An 18718-nucleotide genomic window follows, 5' to 3' on the forward strand; every position below is an offset into this window, starting at 1 on the left:
CTGACTTCACGACCGCGTCGTTTCTTTCAGTTCCACAGAAACAGTCACGTAGTGAAGCAGAGCCAATGATGCTAACGATGCTCAATGCTAATGATGCTAATGATGCTAACGATGCTCAATGCTAATCATGCTAACAGGGGCTTTGCGTCTGCAGGTGCTGGTTCCTGAGAGGAAGCTGAGTGAAGGTCTGCTGGCGACTCTCGCTCTGAGACCCGAGTTCTCCCTGTTCAGATCCTCCCTCATTGTACGAGCTCACAACGCAGCGCAGCACGCCTTCACGACAAAACAACTACACGACAAAACAGCTACACGACAAAACAGCTACACGACAAAACAACTACACGACAAAACAACTACACGACAAAACAACTACACGACAAAACAGCTACACGACAAAACAACTACACGACAAAACAACTACACGACAAAACAGCTACACGACAAAACAACTACACAACAAAACAACTACACAACAAAACAACTACACGACAAAACAGCTACACGACAAAACAGCTACACGACAAAACAACTACACGACAAAACAACTACACGACAAAACAGCTACACGACAAAACAACTACACGACAAAACAACTACACGACAAAACAGCTACACGACAAAACAGCTACACGACAAAACAGCTACGCGACAAAACAACTACACGACAAAACAGCTACACGACAAAACAACTACACGACAAAACAGCTACACGACAAAACAGCTACACGACAAAACAGCTACACGACAAAACAGCTACACGACAAAACAACTACACGACAAAACAGCTACACGACAAAACAGCTACACGACAAAACGCCTTCATGAAACGTGCTTTACAGTCTTCCGTCTTGTTCAGGACAACAACCTGACGGATGAGATCGAACAGGCGGACGAGTTCACCGTCTTCGCTCCAACCAACGCCGCCGTCACCGATTACCTCCAGAGAACGTCGGCAACTGTCCTGGTACAGGAAGTGGAATGAAGTCCTCGTAGTGAAGTGGACCAAAGGTCCTGGTACAGGAAGTGGAATGAAGTCCTCGTAGTGAAGTGGACCAAGGTCCTGGTACAGGAAGTGGAATGAAGTCCTCGTAGTGAAGTGGACCAAAGGTCCTGGTACAGGAAGTGGAATGAAGTCCTCGTAGTGAAGTGGACCAAAGGTCCTGGTACAGGAAGTGGAATGAAGTCCTCGTAGTGAAGTGGACCAAGGTCCTGGTACAGGAAGTGGAATGAAGTCCTCGTAGTGAAGTGGACCAAAGGTCCTGGTACAGGAAGTGGAATGAAGTCCTCGTAGTGAAGTGGACCAAAGGTCCTGGTACAGGAAGTGGAATGAAGTCCTCGTAGTGAAGTGGACCAAAGGTCCTGGTACAGGAAGTGGAATGAAGTCCTCGTAGTGAAGCGGACCAAGGTCCTGGTACAGGAAGTGGAATGAAGTCCTCGTAGTGAAGCGGACCAAGGTCCTGGTACAGGAAGTGGAATGAAGTCCTCGTAGTGAAGCGGACCAAAGGTCCTGGTACAGGAAGTGGAATGAAGTCCTCGTAGTGAAGTGGACCAAGGTCCTGGTACAGGAAGTGGAATGAAGTCCTCGTAGTGAAGTGGACCAAGGTCCTGGTACAGGAAGTGGAATGAAGTCCTCGTAGTGAAGTGGACCAAGGTCCTGGTACAGGAAGTGGAATGAAGTCCTCGTAGTGAAGTGGACCAAGGTCCTGGTACAGGAAGTGGAATGAAGTCCTCGTAGTGAAGTGGACCAAAGGTCCTGGTACAGGAAGTGGAATGAAGTCCTCGTAGTGAAGTGGACCAAAGGTGCTCTTATTGTGTAAACAGGATGTGAACACGACCCGGTACCACGTGGTGCTGTCGGAGCGCCTGCTGAAGACGGACCTGCAGCCGGGCGGCTACAAGCAGACGCTGCTGGGCTTCTCCTTCCAGCTGGGCTTCTTCCCCCGAGACGGAAAGGTCTGAGCACAGACGATCAATAATCAATAACCGCTGTCAGCAGCGTCATCTGGTCACGTGATGACGGAGCGTTCTCCCCCAGCTGTTCGTGAACGAGGCTCAGATGAACTCCTCCAACATGCTGAGTGGAACCGGAGTCATTCACGGCCTGTCAGCGGTTCTCCAGATCAACAGGAACCGCTGTGACCACGCCCAGTACCACACAGTGCAGGTACAAGTACACCTTACACGCCCAGTACCACACAGTGCAGGTACAAGTACACCTTACACGCCCAGTACCACACAGTGCAGGTACAAGTACACCTTACACGCCCAGTACCACACAGTGCAGGTACAAGTACACCTTACACGCCCAGTACCACACAGTGCAGGTACAAGTACACCTTACACGCCCAGTACCACACAGTGCAGGTACAAGTACACCTTACACGCCCAGTACCACACAGTGCAGGTACAAGTACACCTTACACGCCCAGTACCACACAGTGCAGGTACTAATACACCTTTATATAGCAGATACTGCAGCATTACTTGCAAATCAAAACACAAAGTAAACACAGTTTATTCACAATTAGCTCATCACAAACGTTTAGGTATGGGATGAAAAAACACAAAGTATTTGTATCTTTCTCTCACTTTGTGTATTCTAAAGTATTTGTGGTACTTTGTGTCGTTCTCTTTCCGGTCCAAAGGGAACCTGTCTTGACTGTTTGTTCCCTCAAAGCAGAATCTGCCCCAACGGCACCGTCCCAGCCGTGAGTTATGAATCATATCCATCACACATTATGCAGGAAGACCTGAACCGGTTATTATTATTATTATTATTATATTAGTATTATTAATATCAGCGGTGTCACACACTTCCTGTTCTGTGCAGAAGTCCATCAGGAAGAAGAAGTGCATGTTCATCCGGATGTTTGAAGGCGAGCGGCTGCTGACCATCGGCTGCAAAGCGACCTGCGTCCAGAGGAGCATCGTATGTATGCAACGCCACGGCCTTCAGCATGACCTCTGTGTCCTTTAACATGACCTCTGTGTCCTTTAACATGACCTCTGTGTCCTTTAACATGACCTCTGTGTCCTTTAACATGACCTCTGTGTCCTTTAACATGACCTCTGTGTCCTTCAGCATGACCTCTGTGTCCTTTAACATGACCTCTGTGGCCTTCAGCATGACCTATGTGTCCTTGAGCATGACCTCTGTGGCCTTTAACATGACCTCTGTGGCCTTCAGCATGACCTCTGTGTCCTTCAGCATGACCTCTGTGGCCTTCAGCATGACCTCTGTGTCCTTCAGCATGACCTCTGTGTCCTTTAACATGACCTCTGTGGCCTTCAGCATGACCTCTGTGTCCTTCAGCATGACCTCTGTGGCCTTCAGCATGACCTCTGTGGCCTTCAGCATGACCTCTGTGTCCTTCAGCATGACCTCTGTGGCCTTCAGCATGACCTCTGTGGCCTTCAGCATGACCTCTGTGGCCTTTAACATGACCTTTATTTTCTTCAGCATGACCTCTGTCTGACCTCTGTGTGCAGGTCCGGAGCTGCTGTGCGGGGTTCTTCGGGCAGCACTGTGAGCCGTGTCCCGGGCCCGCGGGCCGGCCCTGCTCCGGTGTCGGGTCGTGTGCAGACGGGACCAATGGCACCGGAGTCTGTCGCTGTGGCAACGGCTTCAACGGCACCGCCTGCGAGACCTGCCAGAGCGGCAGATACGGAGTCCACTGTGACCAGGGTACATGTGACCTATGACCTGTAGATATAGAGGTATAGATCCATAGGTATAGACCCATAGATCATAGGTATAGATCACATCTATGCATATGATCTATATATATATATATATATATATATATATATATATATATATATATATATATATATATATATAAATATATGGACATGATCATAGATATGATCATACGTCTGGTCCTTCTCTCAGACTGTGGCTGTAAGAACGGACTCTGTAATGAGGGACTTGAAGGAGATGGAACCTGCAGCTGTGACGTTGGCTGGAGAGGAGTCCTCTGTGACGAGAGTACGTTACTGCTCACTAGTGCTATTGTAACACATAAATACATTCATATTTTCATAATAAAGTAATGTATTTGATTACTGACAAAGACATTTTGATATGTAAAGTTAATTGCGTTTGTGTATTTGTGTGTCGGTGCAGAGATTGAGTCCAGAGCTGATGAGTTGTGCGGCTCAGTGAAATGTCACACGAGTGCAAAGTAAGTCACTAGTTTGCGTGTGTGTGTATATATATATATATATATATATATATATATATATATATATATATATATATATATATATATATATATATATATATATATATATATACATACATACATACATACATACATACATACATACATACATACATACATACATACATACATACATACACACATATATATATATATTCTGATACTAACACATTCAGTCTCTGTGGAGGACCAACATGTTATTCTAGTCTCAGACGGTTCTACTCAAAATGACCCGGAAGAGGAAGAAACACGTTTCTACTTCCTGTTTGGCCTCATAGTTGCGTCATCAGGGCGTCCGTCCCCCAGTGTCTCTGTGCGGCCGGCTTCCAAGGAAACGGGACCTTTTGTCAAGGTAACGACGTGATGATGATGATGATGGTGACGGTGATGATGTATGTGATGATGAAGATGCTGGTGCTGTCGTCTGCAGGTACAGACCTGTGTCTTGTGGGTAATGGAGGCTGCAGCCTCTCGGCCGTCTGTAAGAGGACCCGACCCGGCAGGAGGGATTGTGTCTGTGGCGTCGGGTTCTTCGGCGACGGACTTGTGTGTGTCGGTAGGTCCCTGGTTGGAGGATAGGGGTTAGAGGATAGGGGTTAGAGGATAGGGGTTAGAGGATAGGGGTTAGAAGATAGGGGTTAGAGGATAGGGGTTAGAGGATAGGGGTTAGAGGATAGGGGTTAGATGATAGGGGTTAGAGGATAGGGGTTAGATGATAGAGGTTAGAAGATAGGGGTTAGAAGATAGAGGTTAGAAGATAGAGGTTAGAAGATAGAGGTTAGAAGATAGGGGTTAGAGGATAGGGGTTAGAAGATAGGGGACGGACTTGTGTGTGTCGGTAGGTCCCTGGTTGGAGGATAGGGGTTAGAGGATAGGGGTTAGAAGATAGAGGTTAGAAGATAGAGGTTAGAAGATAGGGGTTAGAGGATAGGGGTTAGAAGATAGGGGACGGACTTGTGTGTGTCGGTAGGTCCCTGGTTGGAGGATAGGGGTTAGAGGATAGGGGTTAGAGGATAGGGGTAGGAAAATAGGGGTTAGAAGATAGGGGTAGGAAGATAGGGGTTAGAGGATAGGGGTTAGAAGATAGGGGTAGGAAGATAGGGATTAGAAGATAGGGGTTAGAGGATAGGGTTTAGAAGATAGGGGTTAGAAGATAGAGGTAGGAAGATAGGGGTTAGAAGAGAGGGGTAGGAAGATAGGGGTTAGAAGATATGGGTTAGAAGATAGGGGTAGGAAGATAGGGGTTAGAAGATAGGGGTAGGAAGATAGGGGTTAGAAGATAGGGGTAGGAAGATAGGGGTTAGAAGATAGGGGTAGGAAGATAGGGGTTAGAAGATAGGGGTTAGAAGATAGGGGTAGGAAGATAGGGGTTAGAGGATAGGGGTTAGAAGATAGGGGTAGGAAGATAGGGGTTAGAAGATAGGGGTAGGAAGATAGGGGTTAGAGGATAGGGGTTAGAGGATAGGGGTTAGAAGATAGGGGTTAGAAGATAGGGGTAGGAAGATAGGGGTTAGAGGATAGGGGTTAGAGGATAGGGGTAGGAAGATAGGGGTTAGAGGATAGGGGTTAGAAGATAGGGGTTAGAGGATAGGGGTTAGAAGATAAGGGTTAGAAGATAGGGGTTGGAAGATAGGGGTTAGAAGATAGGGGTTAGAGGATAGGGGTAGGAAGATAGGGGTTAGAGGATAGGGGTTAGAGGATAGGGGTAGGAAGATAGGGGTTAGAGGATAGGGGTTAGAAGATAGGGGTTAGAAGATAGGGGTTGGAAGATAGGGGTTAGAAGATAGGGGTTAGAAGATAGGGGTTGGAAGATAGGGGTTAGAAGATAGGGGTTGGAAGATAGGGGTTGGAAGATAGGGGTTAAAAGATAGGGGTTAGAAGATAGGGGTAGGAAGATAGGGGTTAGAGGATAGGGGTTAGAAGATAGGGGTTAGAGGATAGGGGTTAGAGGATAGGGGTTAGAAGATAGGGGTTGGAAGATAGGGGTTGGAAGATAGGGGTTAGAAGATAGGCTTTAAGGTTTCGGGGATAAGGTTTTAGTCAAAATAGAACAAAATGAATTTATGTGATGTATTCGAGTGCTGTAGGACTTCTCTGCTTCTCCCACAGAAATAAATCCCTGTCTGGAGGGAAATGGAGGCTGTCACAGTAACGCAGACTGCGTTCACGTCGGACCAAACAAAGTAAAACTTGATGCTACTCTGACCTGAACGTTTCTGATAGTGAAGCGTTCACTGCCCTCGAGTTTATGATCATATCCGCTTCCTCTAGACTTCCTGTTCCTGCGCTGAAGGTTTCTCAGGCGATGGACGGAACTGTAAAATGATCAACTTGTGTCAAAAGGTGAGTTTGTTTGACTGGATTTAAATGTGAGTGGGAAGACAAAAGTACTGCAGAAAAACACAGAAATACTGCAAAAGAAACACAGACATCACTGCAAAAACACAAAGGTAATGCAAGATAAATTTAAGATAAAGTGTACAATTATTGTAATGCAACAAAACAGAAACACGGAATGTTAAAGTATTGTGAAAAAACACAAATATATTGTGGAAAAACCGTAAAGTACAAGCAAAGGGAAAGTTCAAGTTTGTAAGAAACAGTACTTTTCATCAGCCATAGAAACCACACAATGTAGTACTGTACAGTACTTGTGTGGTAGTTGTACAGTACTTGTGTAGTAGTTGTACACAGTGCCGTGTGCTTTCAGAAAAACGGAGGCTGCCATAGGTACGCCAAGTGCAACATGACGAGTCCAGGTGTTCGTACCTGCACGTGTATCGGGAACTTCATTGGCGATGGAGTCACTTGTAAAGGGACCGTGGGGAAGGTATGTATATATATATATGTGTGTGTGTGTGTATGTGTGTATGTATATATATATATATACATATATATATATATTATATATTAGTACACACTGTTCGGAGGGACCAGAGGTCTTTAAGTCTCTGTGACTCTGCAGGAGATCCTGACCAGGAAGCTGAGGGACTTCTACTTCAGTCTGATGGTGAGTGATTCACTCTGTTCGCTGCTGCAGGTGAAACCATATGAGCTTATGATAATTAATAATAATAACAACAACAACAACAACAACAACAACAACACAAACTCTGCCTCCAGATGGCGGAGATTTCCCTGAAGGGTCGAGGCCCGTTCACTGTCTTCGCTCCCAACCCTGAAGCCTTCGCCACAGCGAGAAACCTCGGTAACAAGGTGGCGATGTTTTTACCATGAGGACTTGTCGGTGATGCAGTTCAGACGTGTTCCCTTCAGGAGGAACCCACAGCAGCTGCAGACATTAGTTCTGTGGCTAAGAGCTAAAGACCGCGTCTGACATCTTATATGTTTCAATATCTCTTGACTTCAGAGGGACACACACAAAGAGTGGCACGCTGCCGTCCTGCGCGGCCACATCGTCATGTGTCACACGCTGCTGCCGACTGACCTGACCCGACCCCGAAACCTGACGTCTCTGTCCGGACTCGTCCTGACCACCAAGTCCATCCAGGTGACCAATCGGAGAGCAGAGTTCATCTCAGGGGGTGGAGCCAGGAGGCCATTTGATGGCAATGGAGAGGGGTGGAGCCACAAACCGCCTCCCTCTTTTCTTAGAAAACACCTGATACTTGTTTGATCTGGACATAATTCTGTTGGTAGTTAATTTGTGTGCGTGTGATGTTTCCAGGGCAGCATCTCCGTCAACGAAGCCAACGTGACGTTCAGCGACAGCGTCAGCGTTAACGGTATCTTCCACGAGATCAACAGGATTCTGTTTGATCCCAGAGAGGACCAAGAAGAACTACCAGATCTTCCTGTGAGAACTCCTCTTCAGTGTTACGTTTGTCTCACTATCAGCTGATTATGTTTCAGCATTGATTGGATCGATGTTTGTCTCCAGGATGCAACTCAGCTGAACCTGACTGACGTAGCAGAAGCTCACGGGTATAAAACCTTCTACAGACTGCTGGAGGTAAGAACATTGTCCTTCTCTGAGATACAGACATATGTAAAGCTGGTGAAGAAGCCTGGAAAAGATCATGAGTTCATGACCTTTGAATTACGGACTCATTTCATCCAGTACGTCTAGTTTTTGCTGAGTTTACCTGTGACACATGTCAACCTACATCCTTTGACCTTCAGACCGAATAACACCAATAACACCTTCATGTGTTCATGGAAGAAGAAAACCCGCTTTGGTAGATGTGTCTTGTTCGTGTTGTGATTGGTGGATGTGTCTTGTTCGTGTTGTGATTGGTGGATGTGTCTTGTTCGTGTTGTGATTGGTGGATGTGTCTTGTTCGTGTTGTGATTGGTGGATGTGTCTTGTTCGTGTTGTGATTGGTGGATGTGTCTTGTTCGTGTTGTGATTGGTAGATGTGTCTTGTTCGTGTTGTGATTGGTGGATGTGTCTTGTTCGTGTTGTGATTGGTGGATCAGGTTTTTATTCTTGACTGATGATCCTGTATGTGTTTGTGCCAGGAGACAGGTGTGATGGACCTGGTGAATGACTGGATAAACCAGCCGGTGACAGTCTTCCTGCCCTCAGATAGCGTCATGGCGTCTCTGCCACAGGAGCAGAAGGACTTCCTGTTTCACCGAGACAACCGAGCACAGCTGGTGGAGTACCTGAAGTACCATGTGCTGCTGGCCAAGAAGGTGATGAATCTGCTCAGGATGACGGTTCCTTAACCACCATGATGGACGAACGAAGAGTCACTTCAGTTCCCGAGTTAATAAAAGCGAGACTGAACCAGTTTAGTTTAGTTTATGGGATGTTTAGTCATGGGATCCGACCTTGAGTTTGTGCCACCAGGAGTTTGTCCTCTCAGGACTCTTCTTCTAAACTGATTCTCTGTTCATAGTTTTTTTCTTACTTCCTGTCTCCACACAGCTTTATGCTGAAGCTTTGATCCATCAAGACTCGCTCCGGACTCTGCAGGGTTCACCGCTCTCCTTCACCTGTGGAGGAACAGACCACATCGTAAGAACCTCAGAAACAGTGAAGAGGAAGAAGAAGAGGCGACGCGTCAGGGTTAAACCGGCTGTTTCTCCTTTGAACAGGGAGACGTCTTCGTGAACGATGGAAAGTGTCGGATCGTTCAGAGACACCTGGCTTTCAAGGCCGGGATCGCCTACGGGATCGACTGCCTGCTGACCCCGCCGAGCCTCGGAGGGCGCTGTGACGAACAGACGACCTTCGACCTTCAGGTGAACATGAACCAAACCTGTGAATGTAGACGTGAAGAAGAAATGTGTTTCCACTGAGATCTGATGTCTCTGTCGTCTCTTCTTCTGTGGTAGATGAGCTGTGAACTGTGCACTCCCACATCGTCCATCTGCCCCCGAGGGGCCAAACTGAAGGTCCACGTCGTTTCACAGATCTGTCCCCAAGTGTCTGATTGTGTTTGTGAGTCTCATTCCTGTGGTTGTTTTGGTCTCAGGAGGTTCAGCAGTGCGACCTTCCCACCGTGTTCGTCACCAGGAACTCCGGCTGTCGCAGCGTTTGCACCTTCATCTTCTGGCAGCCAAAGTGTTGTCGTGGTTATCACGGACGAGACTGTCTGGGTGAGGAGACGCCGCCGGTTTCAAGATGAAACTCACGAACATCGTGTGTGTGTGTGTGAGAGAGCTAACGATCGGCGATCGATCGCCTGCATTGATCTCTCAGCTTGTCCCGGTGGCGCCGGCTCTGCCTGCGGTAACCATGGCAAATGTGACGACGGCCACCTCGGGAACGGCACCTGTACATGCGAGCCAGGCTTCAGGGGCGGAGCCTGCGAGCTGTGCAGGGACGCTTTCTACGGAGACACCTGTACAGGTGAGCAGCAGTCAGACGGCTTCCTGGTTGGTGGCTGCAGGTCTAACAGGTTGTTTCCTTCTGGTTCTCAGCCTGCACCTGTTCAGAACACGGGTCATGTGACGACGGGCCCAGAGGGACCGGTTCATGTTTCTGTGAGGCTGGCTGGACCGGAGTGCGCTGTGAGACCCCAGAAGGTGAGTCCTGGTCCTGGTTCTGGTTCTGGTCCCAGTCCTGGTCCTGGTTCCTGAACGAGCCTCACTCCTCTGTCTCCTCCAGCTGACGTCTCTGCGTGTTCTCCGTCCTGCTCTGAGAAAGCCGTCTGTCACCAGAACAACACCTGTGTGTGTCGGCCCTTCTATGAAGGAGACGGACTCACCTGTACAGGTAAACCCTGGAGCCGGTCTCTCTGCTGATCACGAACTCTACCACGTTGATCCATAACCTCCCTCTGCAGTGGTGGACATGTGTCGGACGTGGAACGGCGGCTGTGCCCGCGGAGCCCGCTGCTCTCAGGCAGGTGAGCAGGTGAGCTGCACCTGCCCTAAAGGCCACTCGGGAGACGGGTTCAGCTGCCGGCCCGTGGACCCGTGTGTGTCCGGTGACAACGGTGGCTGCCACAAACATGCCGCCTGCGGCATGACGTCTCCGGTGAGGACGCGATGAGGCCGCCGTGAGGCCACGCCCCCTCTGGCCACGCCCCCTGCGGCCTCAGAGTGACGCGTGTTTGTGTGACCAGGGGAAGAAGAAGTGCACCTGTAAGGACGGCTACGTGGGAGACGGACTCACCTGCGCCGTCAAGCAGCTGCCCATCAGCCGCTGTCTCCAGGGCAACGGGCCGTGTCACCAATTCGCCAAATGCACCGACCTCCACGCCGAAGGTACGAAGCGGCGCGAGCTCCGACCGCCGGCCTCAGGTGTACCAACAGGAAGCGCCCCGCCAAAACAAGATGATGGAACAGAAAGATGCTCTTATTGGTGTGTGTGTGTGTGTGTGTGTGTGTGTGTGTGTGTGTGTGTGTGTGTGTGTGTGTGTGTGTGTGTGTGTGTGTGTGTGTGTGTGTGTGTGTGTGTGTGTGTGTGTGTGTGTAGATGCGAGGCTCGGAGTGTTTCACCTGCGTTCAGGTGAAGGTCAGTACAAACTGAACTTCTCTGCAGCTCAGCAGATCTGCGCTGCAGAGGGAGGAACGCTGGCCACGTACACCCAGCTGTCCTACGCTCAGCAGGTCCGTGAACGCAACACACACACACACACACACACACACACACACACACACACTCTCTTTCTCTCTCTGAGGTCTGTGGTCCTGCTGCAGGGCGGGTTGAACATGTGTGCTGCCGGCTGGCTGGACCAGGCCCGGGTCGCGTACCCGACCACGTACTCCAACCCGCTCTGTGGCTTCGGGCACGTCGGCATCGTGGACTACGGCCCGCGCAAGGAGAGCGAGACCTGGGACGCCTTCTGCTACCGGATGAAGGGTGAGCCGCGACCCCACACCTGCCGCTTCCCGGTCGCACGTATTGATTGTACTGATCGTATTGAGCGGCTCGGTTCTGTGCAGAGGTGACCTGCGAGTGTGAGCCCGGCTACGTGGGAGACGGGTTCAGCTGCACTGGGAACCTGCTGAAGGTCCTGGAGTCCACGCCGGCCTTCTCCAACTTCCTCACGGTGAGTGTGACGCATCCCACAGAGCGGAGGTTCCACTGGACCCAACGGGGTCCTATGGGGTCCCACTGGACCAGACTCGACCCTACTGGACCCTAAAGGGCCCTACGAGACCCTTAAATGTTCCTCTTCTTTGACTTTTTCTTCTTCTGCAGCAAATCCTGAACTGTTCGCGGGCGTCGGCGTCGGGGAGGCAGTTTGTGCAGCGCCTCGAGAACCCGGCGGTCCAGTCCACTCTGTTTGTGCCGGACAACACCGGGCTGCCGGCCAACCAGGTGAGTCCCTCGGGGCGAGCGTCCGGCCGGTCCCGCCCCCGCTGCTGGTCCTCACCTGTCTCCCCATGTCCTTCAGACTCTGTCTCTGCGGGACGTGGAGTTCCACCTGTCGGAGGGCGGGGCTCTTCCTCTCAGCCGCCTGAAGAACGGCAGCCGGGTCAGAACTCGCGTCGGCAGCCTGAGCGTCGTCGGCGTGGCCGACCTGCTCCGCCCCTCAGCGCCGGTCAGACGTCCTGTCAATCAATATTTACCACAGACAGGAAATGTTTTAACAGAAGACTCTAAGGAATCAAACCCGCGACACGCTCATGTAACAAAGTCTTTTCACCTCCGCAGTCGTCTCGTTTCATCAACGAGCGCTTCGTCAGCGACTCGGACATCCTGGCTGCAAACGGCATCATTCACGTCCTGCAGGGGGCGCTGAAGGCCCCGCCTCCTCACCAAGAGGCAAGTGACCACAAACAGCGTTTACTGAGCGGAGAGTTTATCGGATCAAAAAGGTATTGCTTTTCCCATATTTGACCTCTGACCTCAGCTGTGATTGGTTCTGCAGATGCACGTGGCCCATAAGGCCGGGATGGGGGTCGGCGTGGTGTTGCTCACGGCGCTGATGGTGGGAGTCGTCTTTGTCGGGTACCACTTCTACACCCACAACTCCAAACCCTTCCAGTTCCACTACTTCAAGGTCAGAATGCCGCTTCAAGCTAATACCCTTCAGCACAACACAATAGCATTAGCATGATGCCTTAGCATCAACACCAATAACAAAACATTTGTTAGGAAGTAAATTATTAATACAATCGGTTTATCATTTGCTGTTAATTGGTGTTATTACAACTCATTTAAGTGTATTAGTACAACGTTTGTGTACATTTGATGGTACTATGAGACAGTATTTGATAGCATTTGTCTGACAGGATGATGAAGAAGAGGAAGATGCTCCGCCGGCAGACGCCAGCCGCAGCATCTGTAACCCGGTTTATGAAGCCGGTCCAGATCCAGCAGAGTCCAGCTCACCTGCAGGAGCCGTGAGTCACAGATACTTTGCATACCATGAGGTGTCCTGCTGCAGGTGCAGCAGCTGGTCCAGGTCACCAACATGGCGTCCTCTTCTCCAGCTTCAGTTTATACAATAAAGTTTCATGAATGTGGAGTTAAAGCCGACAGATTTCAACCATTTAGAGTTTTAAGTTATTCAGTCAGACCAAAGAACTGAACTTTTAACTGGCCGTTAAAACAGATTCCTGTCCGTCTGCAGCTGGAGGCCCAGAACCAGCTGGAGGCCCAGAACCAGCTGGAGGCCCAGAACCAGCTGGAGGCCCAGAACCCTTCAGTGCAGTCATGAACGTCTCTGCAGACAAACAAATGTGAAGAACCATAATGTGAAGTTCAATGTTTAATAAAATAGCAAACGTGTTGAAAAGTTGGGCTCCATATTGTTTCTCTTTAAGGACGATTGACGAGTCGTCAGATCAATACATTTCACGAGCTGAGTTCAGGAAGCCTTTGTGCATCAGAATCAGTTGTAGGTCAACCGGTCGGTCTGTGTGACCAAGTGCATGCAACACAACATCCAGACAACAGCTTCCTGGTAAAGACTTTATTGCTGAGCTCAGACATCCCCGGTCAGCTCCGTGATCCAGGACAGGTGAGCAGAGATCCTGGAGAAGACGGACGGCTTGTCTGCGCCGCAGCGCCGGCTGCCCCAGGTGACCACGCCGAACAGGAAGTAGGCGCCACGCCGCCGACACAGCAACGGCGCTCCAGGGTCACCCTGCAGACACAAACACACAACCCATTATATATTTCACCTGTTTCTAAAGCAAACTGGTCACAAGACGCGTTACAGGGGTTTAGAGGGATGTTTGGTAGACGAGGTGCTGAAGCGTTCTCCATCCTAAAAGGACCATCGTTCATACTTTCAGCTGGTTCCCTGAAGAGGAACTGAAGCTCCGATCAAGACTCCACCGAGTCATTTTTCCTCAAAACAGGAGTCGCCCGTTGTTTGTTGAAGTGGGTCAAATATTAGAGGTCAAACAGAGCCGGTGGTCTCAGGGTGGACGTACCATGCAGGAGGTGGATCCTGCAGGATCGGCACAGATGTGGGAGTCAGTGACGAGTCCTCCTCCCCACTTCTCCCTGCAGGTGGTCTGGTTGACCAGCGTCAGGCCGACTTGGTGCAGCCGGTCTGGATCGATGTCCACTGTACGAGAAACCAGACAGCCACATCATCACAGAAGTCCTCACAGAAGTTCCTTCAAGGTCGTGAATCATGAAGACATTGAACTCTTCTGAATGTTAAGCAGCTGGATCCTCCCAGAATGTTTTAAGTCCTGCTCTGGAGGCTCCAGCCACGAGGACCCTACCTGCTGCTCTCCAGCCACGAGGACCCTACCTGCTGCTCTCCAGCCACGAGGACCCTACCTGCTGCTCTCCAGCCACGAGGACCCTACCTGCTGCTCTCCAGCCACGAGGACCCTACCTGCTGCTCTCCAGCCACGAGGACCCTACCTGCTGCTCTCCAGCCACGAGGACCCTACCTGCTGCTCTCCAGCCACGAGGACCCTACCTGCTGCTCTGGAGGCTCCCCAGCCCGTTGTGACACAAGACCAGCTGCTGTCGAGGTCTTCGTCCTCTTCCTCATCGGGGACACAAATGGCAGATACATCCGAGCCTGGGAACACAACCACAAGTCAGTTTCTATGTTTCACCCGGTACAAACGCACAATACACCTGCAACACATGCAACACCTACAGATACTACGTACAACCCTCGTGTCAAACGTTTGTGTGATGCATTGTCAGGCGTTCCTACCGAATCTGGCCGGAACGCTGAGGCGAAGCAGCGACAGGTCGGCGTTCGGGGGGAAGCTGCCGTCCTGCGGCAGGTTGAAGACCTCGTCCACCGGGATGGTTTGAGATGAGAACCTGAGGTCATGGACTCCCAGAGCCACCACGTCCTCTTTAGCTCTGCAGAAACACAAAGGCAGCATTAACAGCAGCAGAAGAACCCGAGAACGTTGACCCGCGCTCGACCGCAGTAGTAGAAGTAGTCTCTAACAGTGCTGTGCAGCGAGGAACCAGCAGCACTTTAGTGCCTTGCTCAGTCGCACCTGACGCTGCAGTGCTGTGCAGTGAGCACCCAGCGGGGGTGGATCAGCACGCCGCTGCAGTAGTGGCGTCCGTCGGCCTGCAGGCTGGCCTGCCACGGCCAGAAGGAGGGGCACGACTCAGTCATGTTGCCCACCGACACGCCTCCTTTCTGGGACACCGAGACGGCACCGAGGCCTGAAACCTTCACACAGCTGGAGCGTTGATTCTTACCACACCTGTTCTCTGTCACGCAGGTGAGCAAATGCATCAGAATAACATGAAGGCCTTGTACACACCAGAGCATTGATGAAGTTCAAGTACAGTGCAAGAAGATACCTTCAGTGCTGATGTCATCTGCATACACCATGTCCTGATCTGCGAATGAAACACATGACGTCATGTGATCATGTATCCTCCAGACAAACACTCAGCCGTTGATCAGCGACCGTACTCATGATGTCGAGGATCCAGCCAATGTGTTGTTGGATTTTGGTGTAGACTCCTGGTCTTCTTGCTCTTCCACAACCGACCCCCCAACTCACCAAGCCGGCCAACTCATACCTGCTGCCGGTGAAGCAGGTCAGAGGACCGCCAGAATCCCCCTGAGACACAAACAGGAACATGTGGACACAGAGAGGAAGAGACGGGACACAATGACCAAAGAAAAGGTCTGGTCCAGAGTCTGATGGTCCAGAGTCTGATGGTCCAGAGTCTGATGGTCCAGAGTCTGATGGTCCAGAGTCTGATGACCTTTCTGGTTCAGATACCTGGCAGGCGTCCACTCCTCCTTCGTCCTTCCCAGCACAGAACATGGAGGGTTGCATCCTCCCGTGGTAATACTGGTTACAGGCTTTAGGGGGCAGGATGGTCACGTTCACCTCCTGCAGACGGTTGACTCGAGCGCCGTCTGAAGAGAAGGAAGAGGAGGAGGAGGAGGAGGAGGAAGAGCAAAGTCCTGAGCTGAATGGAATGAGCGTCAGAGCTGCTGGACTCTAAACTAAGGAAAGGTGCTTCAATGCTTCCTTCAGCAGAGGATACACTGAAGCACCCTGGTGGTCAGGAGAGAGAATGCAGCTTTAACACATGAAGCATAGACTTCTATACAACCAGAGGAGTCGCCCCCTGGTGGTCAGGAGAGAGAATCCAGCTTTAACACATGAAACATAGACTTCTATACAACCAGAGGAGTCGCCCCCTGGTGGTCAGGAGAGAGAATCCAGCTTTAACACATGAAGCATAGACTTCTATACAACCAGAGGAGTCGCCCCCTGGTGGTCAGGAGAGAGAATCCAGCTTTAACACATGAAGCATAGACTTCTATACAACCAGAGGAGTCTCGTCCTGGTGGTCAGGAGAGAGAATCCAGCTTTAACACATGAAGCATAGACTTCTATACAACCAGAGGAGTCGCCCCCTGGTGGTCAGGAGAGAGAATGCAGCTTTAACACATGAAGCATAGACTTCTATACAACCAGAGGAGTCGCCCCCTGGTGGTCAGGAGAGAGAATCCAGCTTTAACACATGAAGCATAGACTTCTATACAACCAGAGGAGTCTCGTCCTGGTGGTCAGGAGAGAGAATCCAGCTTTAACACATGAAGCATAGACTTCTATACAACCAGAGGAGTCGCCCCCTGGTGGTCAGGAGAGAGAATCCAGCTTTAACACATGAAGCATAGACTTCTATACAACCAGAGGAGTCTCGTCCTGGTGGTCAGGAGAGAGAAGGAAGCTTCCCTCTTCAGAAGTGGCTCCTCACTCTCTCGGGTGGAGCCCCATCCCGTGACGGTGCACTTCCTGAAGGGGGTCAGTGGATCCATCCAGAAGTCGATGGGCCTGACGAACTGGTTGAAGACCAGCGGCCGCTGCAGCCTCAGCAGCGCCAGGTCGCTCTCCTTGGTCCGAGTGTTGTAGGCGGGATGGTTGCTGATCACCGAGACGCCGACCAGCTGAACAGGAAGTGAACGGTCAGATTGGGCTTCACGCACCTGAAGCTGGACGAGAATACAAAGCCGGCGGTTCGGTCCTGACCTGCTGTCTGGGTTCCTGAGGGTTCTCCAGGTCGTGCTTTCCAGCCAGGACCGTCCAGAAGGAAGCCTTGTTGAACCTGCAGGGGGAACACACCGAATGTCACCCCACCGTGGAGCCGGTCCACGTGGACCTGGTCTAGTCCAAAGCTACAGATGACCTCTGACCTTTTGAAGCAGTGAGCGGCAGAGACGACCCAGGCGGGGCTGATGATGGCGCCCCCGCAGGCCGGCATGGAGGAGAACCGGAGCGAGACCTGCCAGGGCCACGAGTTGGCCCAGGCCTCCTGGCCCCCGATGATCCGGGACTTCGGCTCCAGCTCGGGACTGAAGCAGCGCAGCCCCGACACGTCTGCAGCCACACAACAGTCAAACGCTACACAACGCTCCAGTCAAACTCTACACAACGCTTATGATAAAGAACTGGAGGGATGCAAACCCACCGACCAATCAGAGACCACCACAAGGTTCACACACTAAGTCACACACGACAACAGATATACAAGATGACTTGTGTTACGCTACACAACTGAGTGCTCACAAATATTTTATACATTTACTGCATGCATCATTTAATTGTCCTGAACGTATCTGTTCATTGAGTGAGTGAGTGAGTGAGTGAGTGTGTTCATGTATTTAAAGGTTAGCGTTTATACTCACATCTAAACTATCTATAGTAAAACTACCATTTTGATTATCAAACATTTATTTTATTATGTTAATTTTAAATCAAGGAAATACAAAGTTTAAAACACATTTCAGATTCAAGTTCAAACAATTTTGAGTAGAATTTATATTTTATTATTCAGACATTGACTGAAAGGGTTTTAACATTTAGACATTTTATATTTAAATGAACTCATGTTTAAGTTATTATGAACATTGCTTCATTATAATATTACCATTTCATTATTTTAATGGAATCACTTGTTTTATTAATACTTCAGAACATTTGATCTTGAATGTTTGCAGAGTTGTGAGTCACACATATCAGAAATATAAACTTACTTCTGAACCCAAAGTATCCAGAGAAAAGCTCCTGCTGGGTCCCGTTCAGCTGGTTCTGGTTCTGGGTCTGGTTCTGGGTCTGGTTCTGGCTCAGGCTCAGAGAGCAGAAGGAGAGCAGGCTGAGCACACACACACACAGCATCCTGTCTCACTGCAGCAGACACACACACAACGTCCCGTCTCACTGCTCCCACTGTGACGTCACCCCTCTGACGAGCTGCAGCTGCGTGATTGGTTGCAGCTGCAGCTCGTTGTCTGCAGCAGCAACAATGCTGCAAAATATGTTTCATCTGCTCGTTCACAGGAAGCAATCATGATAAATATATTATATTAAATACATTATAATAAATACATTAAATTAAATGCATTATGATAAATACATTATAATCGATACATTATAATAAATACATTAAATTAAATACATTATGATAAATACATTATAATCAATACATTGTATTAAATACATTATAATAAATACATTAAATTAAATACATTATGATAAATACATTATAATCAATACATTAAATTAAATACATGACTTCTTTTTCATTCTGGTATTTATTGTGTTTGGTCACAGTTCAGAAGCCTTTTATTTTGACAGGCTGGCAGCGGAAGTCGGGGCGGGCA

The 18718-nt window shown here is 49.7% G+C and overlaps 2 protein-coding genes across 4 annotated transcripts in view; one reads left to right on the forward strand and one right to left on the reverse strand.

The window, feature by feature from the left end:
* The window catches only part of stab2 (stabilin 2), a 28518-nt gene extending 15131 nt beyond the window's left edge, over positions 1-13387 (forward strand). For 2 of the 3 annotated variants that reach the window (XM_068586735.1, XM_068586736.1), the window contains exons 30-67: positions 155-244; positions 857-964; positions 1822-1953; positions 2036-2164; positions 2646-2708; positions 2831-2929; positions 3490-3685; positions 3893-3988; positions 4127-4184; positions 4502-4575; positions 4654-4779; positions 6333-6406; positions 6495-6566; positions 6934-7053; positions 7189-7233; positions 7347-7439; positions 7594-7734; positions 7912-8040; positions 8125-8196; positions 8706-8882; positions 9118-9207; positions 9288-9434; positions 9528-9587; positions 9668-9791; positions 9895-10044; positions 10116-10220; positions 10303-10410; positions 10481-10674; positions 10763-10904; positions 11116-11249; positions 11340-11502; positions 11586-11692; positions 11845-11964; positions 12041-12187; positions 12301-12411; positions 12518-12649; positions 12882-12992; positions 13205-13387. In XM_068586735.1, coding sequence (XP_068442836.1) covers positions 155-244; positions 857-964; positions 1822-1953; positions 2036-2164; positions 2646-2708; positions 2831-2929; positions 3490-3685; positions 3893-3988; positions 4127-4184; positions 4502-4575; positions 4654-4779; positions 6333-6406; positions 6495-6566; positions 6934-7053; positions 7189-7233; positions 7347-7439; positions 7594-7734; positions 7912-8040; positions 8125-8196; positions 8706-8882; positions 9118-9207; positions 9288-9434; positions 9528-9587; positions 9668-9791; positions 9895-10044; positions 10116-10220; positions 10303-10410; positions 10481-10674; positions 10763-10904; positions 11116-11249; positions 11340-11502; positions 11586-11692; positions 11845-11964; positions 12041-12187; positions 12301-12411; positions 12518-12649; positions 12882-12992; positions 13205-13309 — 4344 coding nt within the window. In that variant the 3' untranslated portion in view covers positions 13310-13387. The remainder of the gene's footprint in view (positions 1-154; positions 245-856; positions 965-1821; positions 1954-2035; positions 2165-2645; positions 2709-2830; positions 2930-3489; positions 3686-3892; positions 3989-4126; positions 4185-4501; positions 4576-4653; positions 4780-6332; positions 6407-6494; positions 6567-6933; positions 7054-7188; positions 7234-7346; positions 7440-7593; positions 7735-7911; positions 8041-8124; positions 8197-8705; positions 8883-9117; positions 9208-9287; positions 9435-9527; positions 9588-9667; positions 9792-9894; positions 10045-10115; positions 10221-10302; positions 10411-10480; positions 10675-10762; positions 10905-11115; positions 11250-11339; positions 11503-11585; positions 11693-11844; positions 11965-12040; positions 12188-12300; positions 12412-12517; positions 12650-12881; positions 12993-13204) is intronic. The other variant, XM_068586737.1, reaches the window with a different exon arrangement.
* A 189-nt stretch (positions 13388-13576) lies between these two features.
* ovch1 (ovochymase 1) lies at positions 13577-18233 on the reverse strand. The gene is made up of 12 exons (XM_068586998.1): positions 18092-18233; positions 17252-17435; positions 17088-17163; positions 16816-17005; positions 15825-15964; positions 15509-15659; positions 15394-15432; positions 15078-15252; positions 14780-14934; positions 14480-14638; positions 14031-14167; positions 13577-13738 (listed from the first exon to the last, which is right to left on the reverse strand). The coding sequence occupies exons 1-12, from the start codon at positions 18231-18233 to the stop codon at positions 13577-13579; spliced, it is 1710 nt and encodes a 569-aa protein (XP_068443099.1).
* Positions 18234-18718: the final 485 nt, after the last annotated feature.

The sequence above is a fragment of the Clinocottus analis genome, unplaced genomic scaffold (genome assembly GCF_023055335.1).
Source record: "Clinocottus analis isolate CAN_PGR_092001 unplaced genomic scaffold, fCliAna1.0.p SCAF_20, whole genome shotgun sequence".
Classification (NCBI taxonomy): domain Eukaryota; kingdom Metazoa; phylum Chordata; class Actinopteri; order Perciformes; family Cottidae; genus Clinocottus; species Clinocottus analis.